Genomic DNA, 17,951 nt, shown 5'->3' on the forward strand with positions numbered 1-17,951 from the left:
CTGAAAAATTATAGCCCTAACCAGTGGCGTAACTTGGTAATGACGGGCCCCAGTGCAGGCTATAACGACGGGCCCCCTGGGCTGCACATTTATGAAGCACATACAAACACAGCGCTCCTGTCTAGAAGGGAACCCATATAAGCGAATTTGTGCCTAACCTAATTAATTTAGACCAACTAAAATCGGTATCTTATCTGTTTCTTATATTAAATTGAACAGTTCTCTTTGCGTGCGTCTCTCTCCAGCACACACGCAGGAATCACGGCAACCGCATTCCTCTCCTAGAGGCAAGAGAGCACGACCATCTCGAGGCACGCGCGGTCGGATGTACCAAAAGAAAGAAACATACATCTCCATTCTATAAGAAATGTGTTGGTGTATGTTAAATAGCAGGCGGTCTGTCGCTGGAATGTGTTATGGCGAGAGCTCGTTGCCGCTGTTATTAGTTATCTCTTTTCTTGGCGCTCGTGCACAATGCGCATCTTCACACAGACGATCGAGCGCTTGTTCTGGTAAAAGCACGAAACAAAATGCACACAATCTTGTCTTTGCTCTTGATATACAATCACTGATGAACACCACTTTGATTTTAATGAGGAAAAAAAAAAATTCACGAGGGTGGCTTCGAACATCTAACCTTAGAATTGCTTGACAAACGTTCTACTACTACACCATTACGGCAGACAAATACTACTGACTCTTGGCATGAATTATATTATATTGTTAATATTTCTATATTAATATGGTAACTTTATCCAGGGGCCCGCTTGCGATGTGGGCCGGCCACGGTGCGGTGCGCTGCGGACCCCCCCCCCGCCGCACGGGCCCCAGTGGGGCTGCACTGCCTGCACTGTCGGTAGTTACGCCACTGACCCTAGCCTTTATCTCCATACTGAAATCCCAAATGGCCAGACAGTGATTCAACTAAAATATTAGTGTCTGAGACACTGTGAGAACGTAGAGACTGTAGTGTGCACAGCACATTTTTATATGCTTAGCTTAAATATGTAGTATTAATTAAATAGTGCTCATAAATGGCTGTTGAGATAGTATTCTCAAATGAAATGAGTAGAGGCTTGGACCCGGACAGCAGTCCTTACGTCATGACTTAACAAGAGGATTCTCCCCTTCAAACTGACGTCAGAGCGAGAACACCATTCCAGAGTTGAAACATATTTTCAGATTTTGATTAAAGATTACGACGGCAGACAATTTTCTTCCGGTGTATTGACTTGCACGGTTTAATTGTTCACCACAAGACTAGTAATGTGCACTAAAAAAGTGAGTAGGGCCATTTTTGATTTCATGATGACTTTAATCATTTTCAATACCATTGGCAAAACTACCACATATATACTGCCATATAGATATTTTAATATTTCAATTTTCTTTTCGTCCATCCATTTTTTTCAAGGCAATCATTATGTCAAGCTTTGCGTGGTTTAATCCAAGTCTTCTAAAAAGACATGTTGGCTTTATATGATGAACAGATTTTCATATAGGCTTTTATTTACATACATATAAACATTGATCAATTACCATTACAAAAATGTAAATCTTAAAAATTTGCTCATTCTGTACATTTGTGTCTTTAAAATAGGGTAACTTTGTTGCAAAAGCTTACAGCACAAGGAAGCATGATTTCAAATTGGATTTCAAACTGAATTTACAAAAAAAGACAAGTACACAGTCAGTAATAAAATTATAAAACAAATGACCTCAATTTAGTTGAGGTATTCGAAATATGACAACACTGAATTTCTTTTGATGTTGTTTATTTAGATAAATGGATGGCTTTTGGCCTGTAATGTCTGTAGTGATGCAGTTACACAGACTAGGATATTTATATGTACAAATCATACAAATATCCCATTACGAAACATTTCTAGCATAAACTTACATTGTAAAGTAATTAAAGTTCCATCTTTGATTGAAATACTGGTGCATTTCACTTACAGCCACAAGCAATATCAGAGTAAGAGACAGGCAGTTCATTTGTATAAATTAGGGCCTATTTGAGCATCCAGTTTTCTACGATTACATGACTGTGTCCTCATGTTACAATAAAGCGCTTGCCACATTTTGGGCAGGAATGATTAAAATTATGCGGAATACCAGCAATCCCGCGCAGACCTCTGTATTGACAGGAGGCGATGCGTGTCAAACTCACTGTCGGAGAGGAAAGAGCAAGACGCAGCTTGTATATGAACTGAAACGGAAAGTTCCGCACATACAGTGTTTAAAATGACAATGCATTTGTTCAGTACACATACCGAGCTGAACACAATTTTCTGTATGAATAAATGTGCCATTACACCCCTGGAAATAATTTAAAACACCAAAAACTGCACTTACCAGAATAAGAGTGCATCTGGGCAAAGGCTGTTGTGGGAGATTCTTCATCTTAATCATCTTTTTAACAGCGGTTGAAAGAGGAACCAGAACAGGAGATAATGGATATATTTTTAAAAATTCAGCAATCCACCAATAGGAATAAGGGAAGAAACAAAAGCAACCAATAGCATTGTTGAATGTACTGAGATGTGGACTGCCACTAACCTGCCACACATGACTACAACAGGTTATATGTGTTTTTCCAAATAAAAGCCAAATGTTCCATGTTCTGCCATAGCCAAGCCACATATGGCTCTCAGTTGTGTGCCGTCATCTGGACCATATACCTCAAAACAAATTGTCATCCAAAAGAAAATTCCCTCCAATTCTAAAGCCATGGCAAAACATATGTGGTGTGAAAGTTCGGCCCATATCTGCTCAGCCTTGATAAAATGTGACAGGTATCAGCCACGTTTGGCCCAAACGTTCTTGCTATTTGGGTATTGCTTTTGCCAGATTGAGAATGATCATTGTTACATCTGTAATAGAATAATATAGTCAAATAATTTTGCAGTTTTAAATTGTGGCTTTTTACTTTTAATACTTTTTTATCGGCATTATTAAAAAAAAAGTTATTTTTAAATAATTTAGAGTAGCTACACTCAAAACAGCTCATCACTGAGACAGTACCCTTAAAGGAACACATCTGTACTGTGCCTTACTTACTCCTAAAAGTTCCGTAGTAGATCCTTAAGGGTAGGCTACATATTACCACTCCAATTTTATACCACAAAGGTGGCATGGAAGTGCTTCTGAAGCTGCATTTAGGTGTCTTTAAACAGACTCTTTATGCTGCTCAGAGGTGATTTAAATGCATTTACACAACGATTACAAATGTGCAATTTGAGGTAGGTCTGAGCAGGCATAATTTTTGTGTCTTCACACTGAATTTTGAGCAGGTACAGAGCAGCCTTAACAGCTGTGTAAAGGTATTAATATGCAGCTTTTAGGGGTATAGGTTCAAAGTTGACCCTTTAAGGGTACTGCCCCACTGACAAGCTGTTTTGTTTTTGCACTTTTTATAACGGGATATGACACCGTTTATCACAGTATTTTTGCTTTTATTTTTATTGAAGGTTTTCTTATGAACATTTCTGTAGATTTAATCTCTGAGCACACACATATGTATGCAGACATATTTGCATATAGGGAGAATGACAAGCAAGGCCATGTTTCAGATGACAATATCATTATAGGTTCACAAGGAAATCCAAACACCCACTTTCCTTCATGTTCTTCAGCAAGAAATTTATTTTTTGCTGCCCTTTCACATATTTATCCTGATTTACTTCCACCATTGGTGGCAGTGTTTTCATCAAACCAATTAAAGATTGAGTCAGGACGTTTGTGGTATCGGTGATAGTTCTGGAGGTCTGGTTTATTTTAATTTTAAGATCAAGCAAAAACGCCTTCCTCACAAAGTTTTTGAACCCATCTATCTTTTCCTGTCAGTCTTTTCCCCTTTCCTATTTTTACCAAGTAACAATGGGGTCTACCATGTTACAATGTTCTTTGATTTCTCTCTTATGCGTATGCAGTCCACTGTCTCTCATTTCTTGATCTGAATCAATAAAGTATCACAATTACCCATGAAAACACAAAACCTTTCGTTATTCCTTTAATATAAAAAAACTAGTATTTTCTCATTTCTCTTTAAAAACTTTAACATCACTTTACAAATGATATAATATATAAAAATTTAAATAAGTTACACTTTGAAAACAGGAAATATTTAAAATGAATATAACAAGCACTGTGTGGTGAATTACCACAACCATAACATTATACCAAAACCAGCATTCTTGAGGATAAAACCAAAGTGAAAGCACCTGGCTGTGCTCTTGTTGTAAACCCAAAGCCTGGTGGACAAAGAGGAAGGACAGTGTTTGCACAACGGCGTATATTTAACGCTACAATAAATTTGAAAAGCCTGGGCTATGCAGGGCTTATGGTGTAATAACAGAGGAATTTTTACAAGTATGGAGAGTTACTGTGGAACGGTCACGTGGACTCTGAACTGACCTCAGCAATTATTGCTTATGTAAGCTTTGCAGTATGAAAGTGAAAAGCTGATGGTCACTGAACCAAAAGTCTTGTAAGTAACAGACTCAATGTCCATTCAAGAAGTTGTTGTATCAAATCTATAAATATGCTGAGTATATGCAAACCTGATTGTGAAAATAAATCACATTAAATAACCTTCATTTGAATACACATAGCAAAACACAATACAAACTGTAGTGTCCAGTCCTAAAATGAATGTTAGGATTTAAGAACAGAGTTATTAATTGTCAGTCAGAAATCATCAAGTCTAATGTTAAAGTGAAATGTGAATTTTGTTACTGTTGAGATGCTGTAAGTCCATAAAGCAGCATTCTGCATCACAGCTGTAATCATAAGTCTTGACCAATCACAGAAGTCCATTACTGAGATGGTCATGCAAATGAGGCTACTTCCATGAGTATCTGTATTGCCATTGAAATGCAAGGCACCTGAGCGATGACATAGGCGAATGAACGTGTCGGTGCTTTGAGTGCCAACAGGTATGCGATGCTGTGGAGAACTCGACCCAGGAAAAAGACCAGAAAATGAAGTCGTGCAACTGCATACGAGGGGCCTGTCATGGAGTAGATGGCGCCGAGAAATAAAAAGGGGAAAATGTTTTCCATGTCATTGACGTGTGCTCTGGAAGAAAGAAAAAAAAAAACACACACAGTGCAAAAATGAATGCAGGTAAACCACAATTAAAAATGTATGTGATAGTGTAGAGGAAAGAGAAGGAAAACTGCTGAAAGCTGTTGAAAACATAAATAGGACGTGTATTTGGTAATGTATAGCAAACAAACAATTGTGTTGCCATTTGTAGGAAACTTTTTCCTCGTCGAAGCAGAGACCAGGAGACGTTGGGATATCTTTCGTACAGAAGTTACTCTTTACCGAGAACTCGCTGTGCATCGCTGCAGTCATCCAAGTCTAACTAAAGCAGTGATACATTGTAGTTTATATACATTTAGGGGGCAGTGCTTAGGAATGGAGACAAAGCACCTGGGTGACGACCTTAAACAAAGCATGTAAATGAAGTATTCAGGTATAGCAACCTGCCCCATTTAGCCACTCCTAATGCAATCAGCATAACTGCCCAAAGATTGGGGCCAGGGCACCAAGAGTCATTACAAACAAAAGGTGAGAGTCTCCATCATCTGGCTCATTTGACTTACAATAAGAGAACAGGAAGTGGCAAGAACCTCTTGCTACAAACTTTGTATAACAGAATCGTTCATCTGATGTCATCATCTTCCCCATAAATGCTAAATACAATGTATATAACTTCTTCAGTTTATATAATGTTACATTGGAACCTAGATTTAACATTTTATAAATTTGTAATCCAACAGTTCCCCCTTTAAGAGTTCTAATAACTCTCACAAAATACAAATTTAGACACTTAAAAGTTCATTCTTGTAACCTATGATCGTTACAGGCGCATAGCACTTGCTCGGTGTTGATTGTCTGTAGTGACGAATGGCATGCTGACACAGAAACAAACATGCAGCTAGGGTCCGTGAAGTTCTTACGGGTAATAGTCTTTTCTGGTTGGAACTGTCATTTCCTCGTGATGGGCGTGGGTCATTTGTTGAATGAAACACTTGATACGAATAGATAGTACACCAGTAGGAAAAACAACAGCAGAATTGCTATTTCCTTGATCCACAGCCAGGGTCTATCTAACAGGTTTCCAAACCATGAAAAATTATCTTCAGTCATCTGGTGTAATTTTGCTGAAAGATCAAGAATGTCTTGTTGGATTTTGTTCAAGTCCTCTGTTGGATCCATTAACCCGGTGCAGCACTCAGGGCCAATAATGGTGCAGGCTCCCTCTTGCGTTGCAATAATGTGATCCAAGACCACTCTGTTCTGTAAGATCATTATTTTGTGCGAAGTGAGAGTGTCCGTGATGTTACTGTTACGGCAATCTTGATCATGTTGATGGATGACTGAAGTTCTCGTATGTGATTCGCTGCGTTGTGCATTTTTTTTGTTTTTTGTTCTGTCTTCCGTGATAGTTGACTCGGCAGTGGGTCAAGTCTTTTAGAGGTTGTGGCTTCATACGCAGGTGAGGAGGTCAGTGCGTATGGGTGTCGGGACAGCCATCAAGTGGTATCTGCACAGAGTAAGAAAGAAAACAAAAGACGACAGAGCAGTATTTGTTGTAAAAGACTGCAAACACTGGGGTTGTATCCTTTGTTCGATCTGAGTCTGCTATTGTTGTTCCTTCTTTCCCTATTTCTTAATTCCTGAGACACCTAAAAAACAGTGAGGTAAGGATGGACTACTGGATGGGGAAGGCCTATGAGGGAGTCTTCACCGCAGGGTTGGCCCCCGAAGCCTGTTGCATTCGGTTATTCCCTGAGCTCCTCACTGGTCCGTGTGTCCTATCCTATCCCTGTAGGTGGTGTGCAAACTTTACTGTGCTACATCTCCAACCTCTGATGGAACATCAGTCATAACAAACATCATAACCCAGAGAGGATAGGTGAGTGACTGGAGTGTGCTGTAGCATAGCTTTGAAGGCTGTGAGTGTACTTCACTAGCGTTCTCTCAATGGAAGAAAGTGACAGTAACCTTCCTGTAGTTTTATTTACAAAGAATCGTTCAGCTTTGTTGTACATTACTGGGGAAATTAAGCACTCACGGCCCTAACAGTTAACACCGGAGCAAACTGCTCCAACAGTTCGGTGAAGTGGGAAGGGGCTGCTTCAGAGTACTAAGTAGACTGAGTATGTGCTGAGTAAAGCTGTTAATTTCTCCTAATGTCTTTTTGCTTTTCCTACACTCTTTCATCCAGTGTCCAGGTTTACCGCAGTAATGACAACTGCCCTCCTTCATAGGACATTTACGTTTCTGTCGGTTCTCTGCGTTGACCTTAAAGGATGCTGCTGCAATCTTTACTCTGGCTTTAACATCAGAGTCTTTTGCCCAAGTAGCTAACCTGTCCAAGTTGTTTTGCAGGCTTCCAGTAGACCATGTGAGATAAGAATGGCAATGCAGATCTGTACTCGGATAAAAGGCCATCAAACCATGTTCGAACTAGTGGTCCTTTATGATCCAGTACCTTCTCTGGAGTGTCTGCTATTCCACTGTATGCTGCAGCTGCTTGACAAAACCTTTCAGTGTATTCATTTATAGACTCATTTTTCTTCTGCATACAACTAGTGACTTTTGACCAGTCTACCCTTGGACCAGTAATGTTCTTTAGAATTTTCAAAACACCTTCTCTCAAATCGACTTTACTGGCATGTTGTAGTTCCGCAGTAACAGCAGACTCAAAACTGTTGAATTCAGATTCAGTTAGAATTTGTGACATCAGCTATGTGACTTCGGTTAACAACATGTCGTAGAGACGCATTTTGCTGATCAATGCTCTTCTAAATTCAGAAAAATCTGTGCGTGCTGAGGGTAAGCTCTGAGATAGCCTCTCTATATCTTTAGGTCCTAGCGCTTTGGCAACAGTTTGTACTTGGACAACAGAAGAGTTGGGAAGAACACTTTCAATTTCCTCAATTCCCTGAGATCTTCTGCTAGCTCCACATACCTTCACTGAATCTACAGGCACATCAGTAACTGATTGGATGGTTACATCTGTTTCAAAGAAAGCTTGCAAGTCAGGATAACTGTTATCAGGCTGACTACCTTCTTCCACATCAGTTTTTGCTGAAGCTTTGTTGCGGTTCAATTTCTTAGTCAAAGAGGATACTCTAGTACGGCGCTCTTTGTTCTGTTCCTCTAGCTCTGAGTTACGCTGAGACTGTTGTGTAGCTAGCACTAAACCAAATTCTCTGTGGCAGCAGATAATGCCTTTCACATTGTTCTTGCGAATACATGCTCTACAGACTAAGTCTTGTCTGGATGGATCTCATATTTCTGAGTTAGTTCTTGTCTAACTTTCTCAGTGACTATTAGGTTCATTTGTACTCCTAACAGTGATTTGAATTCGCTATCTGACCACAAAGGAGTCGCGAGACCACCTTTTTCAGTTGTGGGGATCAGTCTAGCATTCTTTCTAAACATTTTGTAAGTTTCTTTGTTACCACACAATCAAAAACACTAAAACTTCTCTGATCAACAGAGGGTATGCTTGAACACAGATCAACTATTGTTAACCTTCCCTGGCAAAGCAGAGGATAACGAATTACTAGCACGTAATGCTAATCTTTCCTGCCTGAACAGAGGATAACCTTCATCTCTAAAAAGAAATTTTTAGAGGATAACTGCTGTCTGTTAACTCTTCCCTGACTGCGCAGAGGATAACAAATTTGTACTGGTCTTAAAGGTTCTTTTGGATAGAGTGACACTCACCAACCCTTGGTTGTACAGAAAGATTCAGCCTGGAACGAAGTCAGATCTTTGTTGAGCTTGAAGTTTCAATCTGGATTCAGGTGAGGAGCTCTATCCGGGTCACGGCACCAAAACTGTAGGAAACTTTTTCCTCGAAGCAGAGACCAGGAGACGTTGGGATATCTTTCATACAGAAGTTACTCTTTATTGAGAACTCGCTGTGCATCGCTGCAGTCATCCAAGTCTAACTAAAGCAGTGATACATTGTAGTTGACACATTTAGGGGGCAGTGCTTAGGAATGGAGACAAAGCACCTGGGTGACGACCTTAAACAAAGCATGTAAATGAAGTATTCAGGTATAGCAACCTGCCCCATTTAGCCACTCCTAATGCAATCAGCATAACTGCCCAAAGATTGGGGCCAGGGCACCAAGAGTCATTACAAACAAAAGGTGAGAGTCTCCATCATCTGGCTCATTTGACTTACAATAAGAGAACAGGAAGTGGCAGGAACCTCTTGCTACAAACTTTGTATAACAGAATCGTTCATCTGATGTCATCATCTTCCCCATAAATGCTAAATACAATGTATATAACTTCTTCAGTTTATATAATGTTACATTGGAACCTAGATTTAACATTTTATAAATTTGTAATCAAACACATTTATGAATGATGATGTAGTTTGGCATAGCATGATCATGCTTGTTTAGTTATAGCTCATGGCGATTAAGTTCTTCTCCAGTTTTGACCACATCCCTCACCTATTCCCACATTGTTCTTTGAGCCTTTCTTTTGACTACTTAGGTAATGTATTACCTAAACACTGTATTTGATTCAATAGCCCTTTGAGGTATTTTGAATGTTCCAGTCTGTGGAAATGCATATGGAAAACTGCTTTTCTCAGAACCAAGGAGCTGAGGAATGTACACTTAACATCTGGCTTTGATCAGGACTTCAGCTATAAACTGTCTGGCTCTGTCTAATGGCAGCATGCCTGGACAGTAAACGTTGCCAACATCACACGATCTTGCAATGTAAATTTACTTTCACTCTGAATCACTCTCACAGTGCGTCATGGCAGTGGCTGTCCCATGAACAAATCACAGCAATAGGAAGTTGTAAGTAATTCCTGTACCCGCTTAAAAGAAATGAATCATACTATGTTGACATTCATATCACCACTTTATGGTCAACTTTTCCTATATTAACTCAACACTTAGCTACGTAGCAGTGCTTGGTCACGGTTGTGAAATCCTGCATTACACAGATTCGCTCTCATCTCTTTATCGCAATAAGGACTTTCCATGACAAGCCATTTCCTGCTGGGATTCAATTTTAAAAGAGGAAATAACTTTCACTTATGTGTAAATTACAATTTTCCACATCTTTCATTAGAAAATGTTCTAGCTTTAGATCCACCGGATATAAAATCTGATTGTATGCAACAGGCTTAAAGAGACCATAAAATAGATGATATGCACCACTGTGACCACACATCTTTTCAAGTATTAATCTGTTGCTTGGCAGCTAAATAATATTAATAATTATTTTAATAAAATATACTAATAATAAAGATTATGGTGATTTATTATAAGATAATGATCTTTGAAATGTCTTGTATATCTACTTTTTTCCCTTCTGTAAGTGCCTCAAAAGATTAAGAATGTGTCTGTTTGTCATTGAAACCATTTTTGTTGACATGTCAACGCAAAAGTTGTTGATCCAAACAAGAACCTTTAACCATTAGTTTTATTTACTGCTGTCTTCCTGTTTCTGTTCACGTGTAGATATTTGTTAGCCACAGGGTTGTAGTGAAATACCTTTGTGAATGCATTGCAATTAAGGTCAAATAACGGTCTTGTCAGGACTTGCTCCTGCTAGCCTACCGTATCTTACCAATCTGGCAACCACAAGCTACCCCTCTCAGGTCCTCAAGATCACATCAGTGAATACCTTTGAATTATTTACAGAAAACATGAATTTCCAGTGCCACTATATAAATTCAGTAATTTCAGAGCAGTCTACTGAAATAACAACATCATTGTTTTCATGTAGAGTGAAGTGGGCTGTGACTGGGCAGAGCAGGCTGGTTTCCTAAAGATAAGTTAGAAACCACCAAACAAAAACATGCAGCACTCTGCAGTTTAAAGTAATGAATGTTTCCCTACAGGCAGCTAAGTCTATGAGTTTTAAAGTGTGTACTAATACATTGTCTCTCTTTCTTTCATGCTCTCACATACACAAATACAGGTAGTGAGAAAAGTCTACTGTGGAAACACATTCGAGCTAACTGGCATGGAGGCTGCAGTATTTTACTTTTGACTAAAAATGGGAAAACAAAGATATTTTAGCTAGTCTGCTGTGGATTAATCATGCTTCCTACTGTAGACCTGTGAACTTTCACACACATCTGTCATACCAACATTCTTTTTCAGAAAAGGTCGATAGTGCTCAAAAAAGAAATAACTAAAGGAAACCCCCTTGAACCTTGAACGAGACTGAACCTTAACTTTCCCAATAATATACACAAAAAGTTTTTACAGACAAGAAACACTACTTTTAAAATATTCCCCAGTCAAAAAATTAAGACCATGTGAACAGAAAAATGAAAACACATTTTTGAAGATAAATGGAAAACATCTAAAATGGAAATAATAGAAAATATACAATATTCAAAGTATTTATTTATAAAACATGCCAGAAATTCACAGTACAAAAAATTACAGTGGCAGCAGCGTACCAAAACTAACACATAGGTATGTTACATTAAAATGTAACAACAACAACAAAAACTCCTAATGTACATTCCCCTAACGTGCATATCAATATTTCTTGCAGGAACTTGTGGGAACACCCTTTTTCAATAGGCCCTATGTATCATCTTGTCTTGATAAAATTGATATTTTTATAGTGTTGATAGGTTACATTTAATGTACTATTGTTTTATGCTATTGTGTTACTGTTCGTAATGCTGTTTCATTTGTATTGCTGACGTTAATTTATAAATAGTGGCGTGTAACATGGCAAAAAGAAATGCATTTGTTTACACATTTTTTTCAGCCTATATCACTGTTTGTGGAGCTGTTTATACCAATGTTTTGCTCAAATTAGTTGCATTACAGCATAAAATCACAAGTGTGTAGCGTTGTGCTTACCTCCTACAGCGTTCCACATATGGATCAGTTCGGCAGAACTGCACGCCTCCGTGTCTATCGGCGTCCTCTGGATTAGCAAACGCCTGTCAAATACATGTTTCTGTTTTACCGCACATACATCTAGGATGTCACGTCATTCTAGAAAAACACATCTCTGACCAACATTTATTTCTGAAATTAATCCAGACAGCTGCAGTATGCAGATTACTATTCAAAACAAAACACTCCACAAGCTCGACGCGACGAGAAACTCTTCCATTATAAATAAGGCACGCGAAGCAGTGATTCTGTCGCGTCAGTGTATTTGATGCAGTAGCATGAAAACTATTTTAATAAGTATGAATAAACTTAGCCTACCTTTTTCCGAAGTCTCACTTGGCCCGTGATGATGGCAATTATGTACATCTTTAAGATTGAAAGCGTGCTGTAGAAGATGAAGCACAACAGTACATCGCTCCCGAGCATCTTGACTTCGACAATCTAAATCTGTGTCTGTGTCTCTGTGTGTGTGTGTGTGTGTGTGTGTGTGTACGCTGCTATGATGAAGCCGTGTTTGGAGTTGGTTTATATGCGAACCCCAGACAGTTTAGCCCAACCTCACTACCTGGTAAAAAACTTTCACTAATTTGCAGACTTCCGTTTTTTCCTTGCTCGTGACACACTGTCCGATATGAGGATAGGGTAAGACAACTGGAAAACTCCAGTCTTGCCTACATTCACTTTAACAGCAGAACTTCCTCTAGTCAAGTCAAGTCAAGTCACCTTTATTTATATAGCGCTTTTAACAATACAGATTGTGTCAAAGCACTTAACAGTATCAAATTGGAAGATAGAGTGTCAGTAATGTATAATGATAAGATTAAACACTTAATTTTCAGTTAAAGGCATTTCATTATTGAATTCAGAGATGTCATTGTCTAGCTCGGTTTAGTTTAAATAGTATCTGTGCAATCAAATCGGCGATAATCGCTAGAAATTAAGTGTCCCCCTATAAATAGATTGTGCTGGAAAATGTATGGTAGGTATTAGTAATTTTTAATAGATATTAGTAATTTTGAAAAACATTATAGAAAAATTATCTAAGAAATCATAATATACAACTAATGTTTATTCATTGTGTAGGCCTATATCTGAGGTCTTTTGAGACTCTTCCATCAAAAGTAGGCTAATGTAACTTTTTTTATATTTTATTTTTTACAGGACAGCGTGTTAACGAGTTGAAATTGCTAATAATCATTTCTTACTAAGGCACAAAATACCAATCTGTTACTTAATTGTTAAGGATATCTTTGGAAAAGTAGCGTAGTAGAATATAATAAAAACGTACTACAAAGGGTCATTTGCAGGCGCGGCTCGTCTACCAAAATATTCATCCAAAAACATAGACCTCTATATAAACTGAATCAATAATAAATTGTAAATGTGTTCAGCATTCTGCAACAAATATTTTTCGGATTTTCTAGACTATTTTACGTCGTAAAGTAAGCAGTATATATTAAAATCCCGCGCATGGCTTTAACAGGCATGCATACATGATACTAAGTGGGGCAGACGGTGCCTGAGCCCTCCCGAGCTCAACAGCGCCCCACAATTTTGACACGTAAATCTGTGGTGAAAAGGGGAACTGCAGCGCTCTCTAATTGAGAGCCATTGGGGCAGATTTGAGACTGTTTATACCCCGTTTATTTACCTTATGTGAACCTCGCTCCACCAAGACGATGTCAATCCACTTCAGCTATGTGTCTGCATCAGGTCAGTAACTGGTTGGCATGTCTGTTTGTTTTTTGTTTTTTTTCTATGTGGAGTAGTGGATCAAATTAACAAAGTAGGCTACGTTAAATCCTTTAGTTTAAATGTGCTCACATGAATTGCCTTTATATGGTTCTGTTGTGTTTGTTTTGTTTATTCTGAGAATAGACATATGATCTTCTTTCCTCACCCGAATTGCTCCACAATTTGTAACATTCTAAATCAACATTTGGAAGTGATAAATTGAATATTAAGGCAATTATTATACAGCATTTTATGCGTGTAACATTACTTCGAGCCTGTCAATCAACATTAGCGCGCCACCCACAGGATGACGCAAGGACATCTCTGCCAAAATTGTGTGTTCAGAGATTAGAATAAAGTTAAAAAAAATAATCTGCCCCACCTAAATTTACGGCCAGGAGCCGCTACTGGTCCTTTGTCAATACAGTTGAGGTCAAAAGTTTACATCCCCCTTTCAGAATTAAAATGTTCATTATTTTACCAAAATTAGAGGGATCATACAAAATGCATGTTATTGTTTATTTAGTACTGACCTGAATAAGATATTTCACATAAAAGATGTTTACATATGAAAGCTTTTGAACAGAATGGAGATGTGTACATTTTTCTTATTTTGCCTAAATATCATATTTTTTTAATTTATTACTGCTCTTCAGAGGACACAGAAGATAGTTACATGTTTCCCAAAAGACAAAACAAGTTAAATTTACCCTGATCTTCAAATTCAAAAAGTTGACCTCAACTGTATATGCTTTTTTTTAACCATACAATTGCAAGTCTATGGCCAACAACAAGTGATTGATTGGTTTCCAACATTGGTAACACTTTACTTAAAGCATTTATGTATAATACATTATAAAAGTAGTTTTAATGCATTAATTATACCTTAAATGCACCTTATAATGCATTGTACAATCTTATGAATAAGTGTAACCACATTTAATACATTATAACACTGATCAATTCATTGTTACACTATGCATTTTAAATTTGTTTATAATTATTAACGACAAGATATAATGTATTACAATGCACATTATGAATAATTAGCATTATACATAAAGGCTTTAGTGTTACCCCAACATTTTTTAGAATATCTTCTGTTATGTTCTGCAGAAGAAAGAGAAAGCCATAAAGGTTTGGAACAATTACGATTAGTAAAATTATTACAGTTATTTCATTTCAGGGTGAACTATCCCTTTAAATGCAGCAACACAGCAAGCAATTAATTACTATTAAACCCTTTTGATAAGACTCTATAATGGCTTTAGCAATATGCGTAATCAGATCTTTAAAACATTGTCTTGGAGGATAAATAGATCAATAGAAAAACCACTGACGAGCCATGTATATAAACGTACCTCTTTTTTTTGGATATAGTAGGCCTAAATCAACAGCATCATTATATCACAATGTTCATTTGGAAGGTTTTTGTTCCTTCCAGGAGAAACCATTAAGCTTTATTTGTAAAATGTACATTCCAAGTTCCAAACCAGTGTTCTTTTATCCAGAATGACAAAAGAAAAGGTGATTCTAGATGAACAAAGTTCCAATTTCAGCATCCACATCAGCTATGTTATATACACGTCGCTTTCCCTGACATTAATGGGTTTGTTGCTCAAATTGAGCAGGAGCTGAACTGTAGAACATTGTGGATGAGAGAACAACCACAATCCACACAGTCAGGACAAAGACCTCATTAGTTTAATTTGGGCAGACTAAGCAGATTTCATTGTCACACTGTCACATTTTGAGGGAGCCAAAGAGAATGGCAATATTTGGCACAAGATGTGAGTAACCCGCAAAATTCTGAAACCACAAAAAGTGTCAACAGTCTATTCCGACATAGTCCGAGGTGGAGGATGAGCTTGTGCTTGTGATATCATCGCAACAGTCCTCCGCATCAGAGAAAGAAGAAGTATAGTGGAGGCCTGAGAGTCTGTGGTAGTCCTGCTGAGTGACCTCTGGCAAATGAGACAAGTCCATTGATGTCTGGCCTCTTCTTGAGCTACGTGACACACTCCACATATCAATCAACTGCGTACAAATGGCGCAACCCATCGCTGTGTGTTATATCCAAAATGTGGTCAGATGCTAATTGCTGTCTTGAACAGAAAAAATAAAAATCTCCTTATATGACATCACCTTTTAAAAGGTACACACTGAACCACATGTCTGCAGTGTAGAGGCAATTACTCATTCAAGCACTGGCTGTCACATAATTGTGATTAACAGCAGGTTGGACTTGTCATACGCTTAGATGCAACGTATGATGGCAAGCTGTGAGCGTGTCTGTGTGAAAAGAGCTATATGGGAAGAAAAGAGCGTGAGAAAGCAACTATTTCTAAGCAGGTCTTCCCTAGGAATGCTTTGTTCAAACCCTCGCCTGGAGGTAGTGACAATTATAAGGTGGAGTACAAAATGAAAACTGAAAAGGATGCATTGAGACAAGAAAAGACAGAAGGACTATGAGTCAAATCGTTGTAGCGTGCGCATTGCAGACCACAAAGAATTTAGGACTAGACTGAAGACCGCTAGGGAATTACTAAAAGGTCACAAGGTTACAAGGTCAGTGTAGTAAGTGTTGTGCAAATATTGGAACATGGTCAGTAATATTTCAATCTCTTAGCGTCGGTTAGAAACATGAACAACTGGAATATGATATCGGAGATGAGTGTTTATCTCAAAAATGCAGTACCACACCTCTATTTTTAGTTTGCTTTGAACTCACATTACTTTTTGAACGTATAGAATATCAAAAGCTAATGCAGTCCCTATTTTGCCATAGTCAAAGATGAGTGAAGCTGTATTCTTCCACCCTGTGAAGCCTGGGTGTGACTCTGATCATTGTCGCTATTGTTGCTAAAGTCTCTGTGGTGTTTTCAGTCCATGCACATGGATCATCACCCAGCCTGGAGAAAGAAACAGAACACATTCAACTGACAGCATCAGACATTAATCAACAATTCGTTTTCAACTAAAATTAACATGCATGCATGGCCATTTACGAGAACTCAAAATACCAGCCTGGTTTTTCAGTCAGATGATGCTGATTATGATACTAAAAGTAAATTTGAATGTACAGTACGAAAAATGGACTTGCTGAAGATTACATTTAACTGTTATTAAGTTATTAGCATTTCTGAAGACCCCCTGTGGTGAAAATAGGGTTTATATAACATTGTTTACATATCTGTTTGGTGTTATTAATATGACAAACCTTGTGCAAATTCATCAGTCAACACCATGGCTTTGCATTTTCCCCTTAACTGCAGTGTAGGCCTACCAAAGTCTCAAAAATTGTGGTATGAAACTGCCCTTTCTTCACAAACCTGTAACTAATCCTGTTAACTTGCAGCAAAGTGTTTCTACCAAAGGATGTTGATGTTGAAAGGATGTTGATATGGTTTGTGTAACATTATTATCTGTTTGATAAGGTAGTCAAGCCAAAGTCTTCTGATGTCAATTACTGTTTTGTGTCCAACGTTGTAGAGAGCATTACACATTAAGATGTAGTGTTGTCAAAAGACCAGGTACTTCGGTACCAAGTCGGTACTAAAAAAATGAAAACGTCACGGTACCAGGTTTTTTTAAGTACCGGTGGTACCGAGTACCCGGTCAACCCGGTTCTTGAGGCGTACGGACCTATGATTTCCGCGATGCAGAAAACGCGGACGGAATCTCGGAATCCAGTTATAAAAACGGAGTTTACAGTTTAGCACGGAATGTCACGGAATTTGTCAAAGTTTGGATGAATTAATCAAAAGTAGGTCGTCACACTTTAGTCAAATCGCGACATGGACTAGTAGTATCTGTAAATATTAAGCCGCAAAAGTTGATTCAGATATGAATCCCGCATGTTCTGCGAGTCTCTATGTGTGAGAATGAATGAATGATTGGCAGAGACGCGTTTTTTTTTTTTACACTGAAGCGCGTAATTTTAGCATCTGCCGTCTCAATGAAGACATAAATACATAAACAACATCTACAGAACTGCTCTGAGAGTCCCTTCACGAGTATTCTACCGTTCCATTTGAGTAAAACCAGCTTCATATCATATAGCTACACACAGAAATGTAAAGGTATTCACGGCAACCCGTCAAAATAAAAGTTTATCTTAAAGACATTGTGCCAAAAATATATTACTATTATTTAGTAGAATGTATGTGATACTATTACTACTGTTGATAAAAAAATATATATATTTTTAAAGAAATAATCACACAATATTTCTTCCATATTTTAATTTTAATAGTAAATCCCCTTTATTTACCCCAAAAATAAAATGTT

The 17,951-nt window shown here is 38.0% G+C and overlaps 1 protein-coding gene across 1 annotated transcript; it reads right to left on the bottom strand.

Moving 5' to 3' along the window:
* Positions 1-3,466: 3,466 nt before the first annotated feature.
* On the bottom strand, positions 3,467-12,353 carry ptges (prostaglandin E synthase). Its single transcript, XM_058777616.1, has 3 exons — positions 12,246-12,353; positions 11,889-11,971; positions 3,467-5,079 (listed from the first exon to the last, which is right to left on the bottom strand). The coding sequence occupies exons 1-3, from the start codon at positions 12,351-12,353 to the stop codon at positions 4,830-4,832; spliced, it is 441 nt and encodes a 146-aa protein (XP_058633599.1). The 3' UTR covers positions 3,467-4,829.
* Positions 12,354-17,951: the final 5,598 nt, after the last annotated feature.

Source organism: Onychostoma macrolepis, chromosome 05 (genome assembly GCF_012432095.1).
Source record: "Onychostoma macrolepis isolate SWU-2019 chromosome 05, ASM1243209v1, whole genome shotgun sequence".
NCBI classification, from domain to species: Eukaryota; Metazoa; Chordata; class Actinopteri; order Cypriniformes; family Cyprinidae; genus Onychostoma; species Onychostoma macrolepis.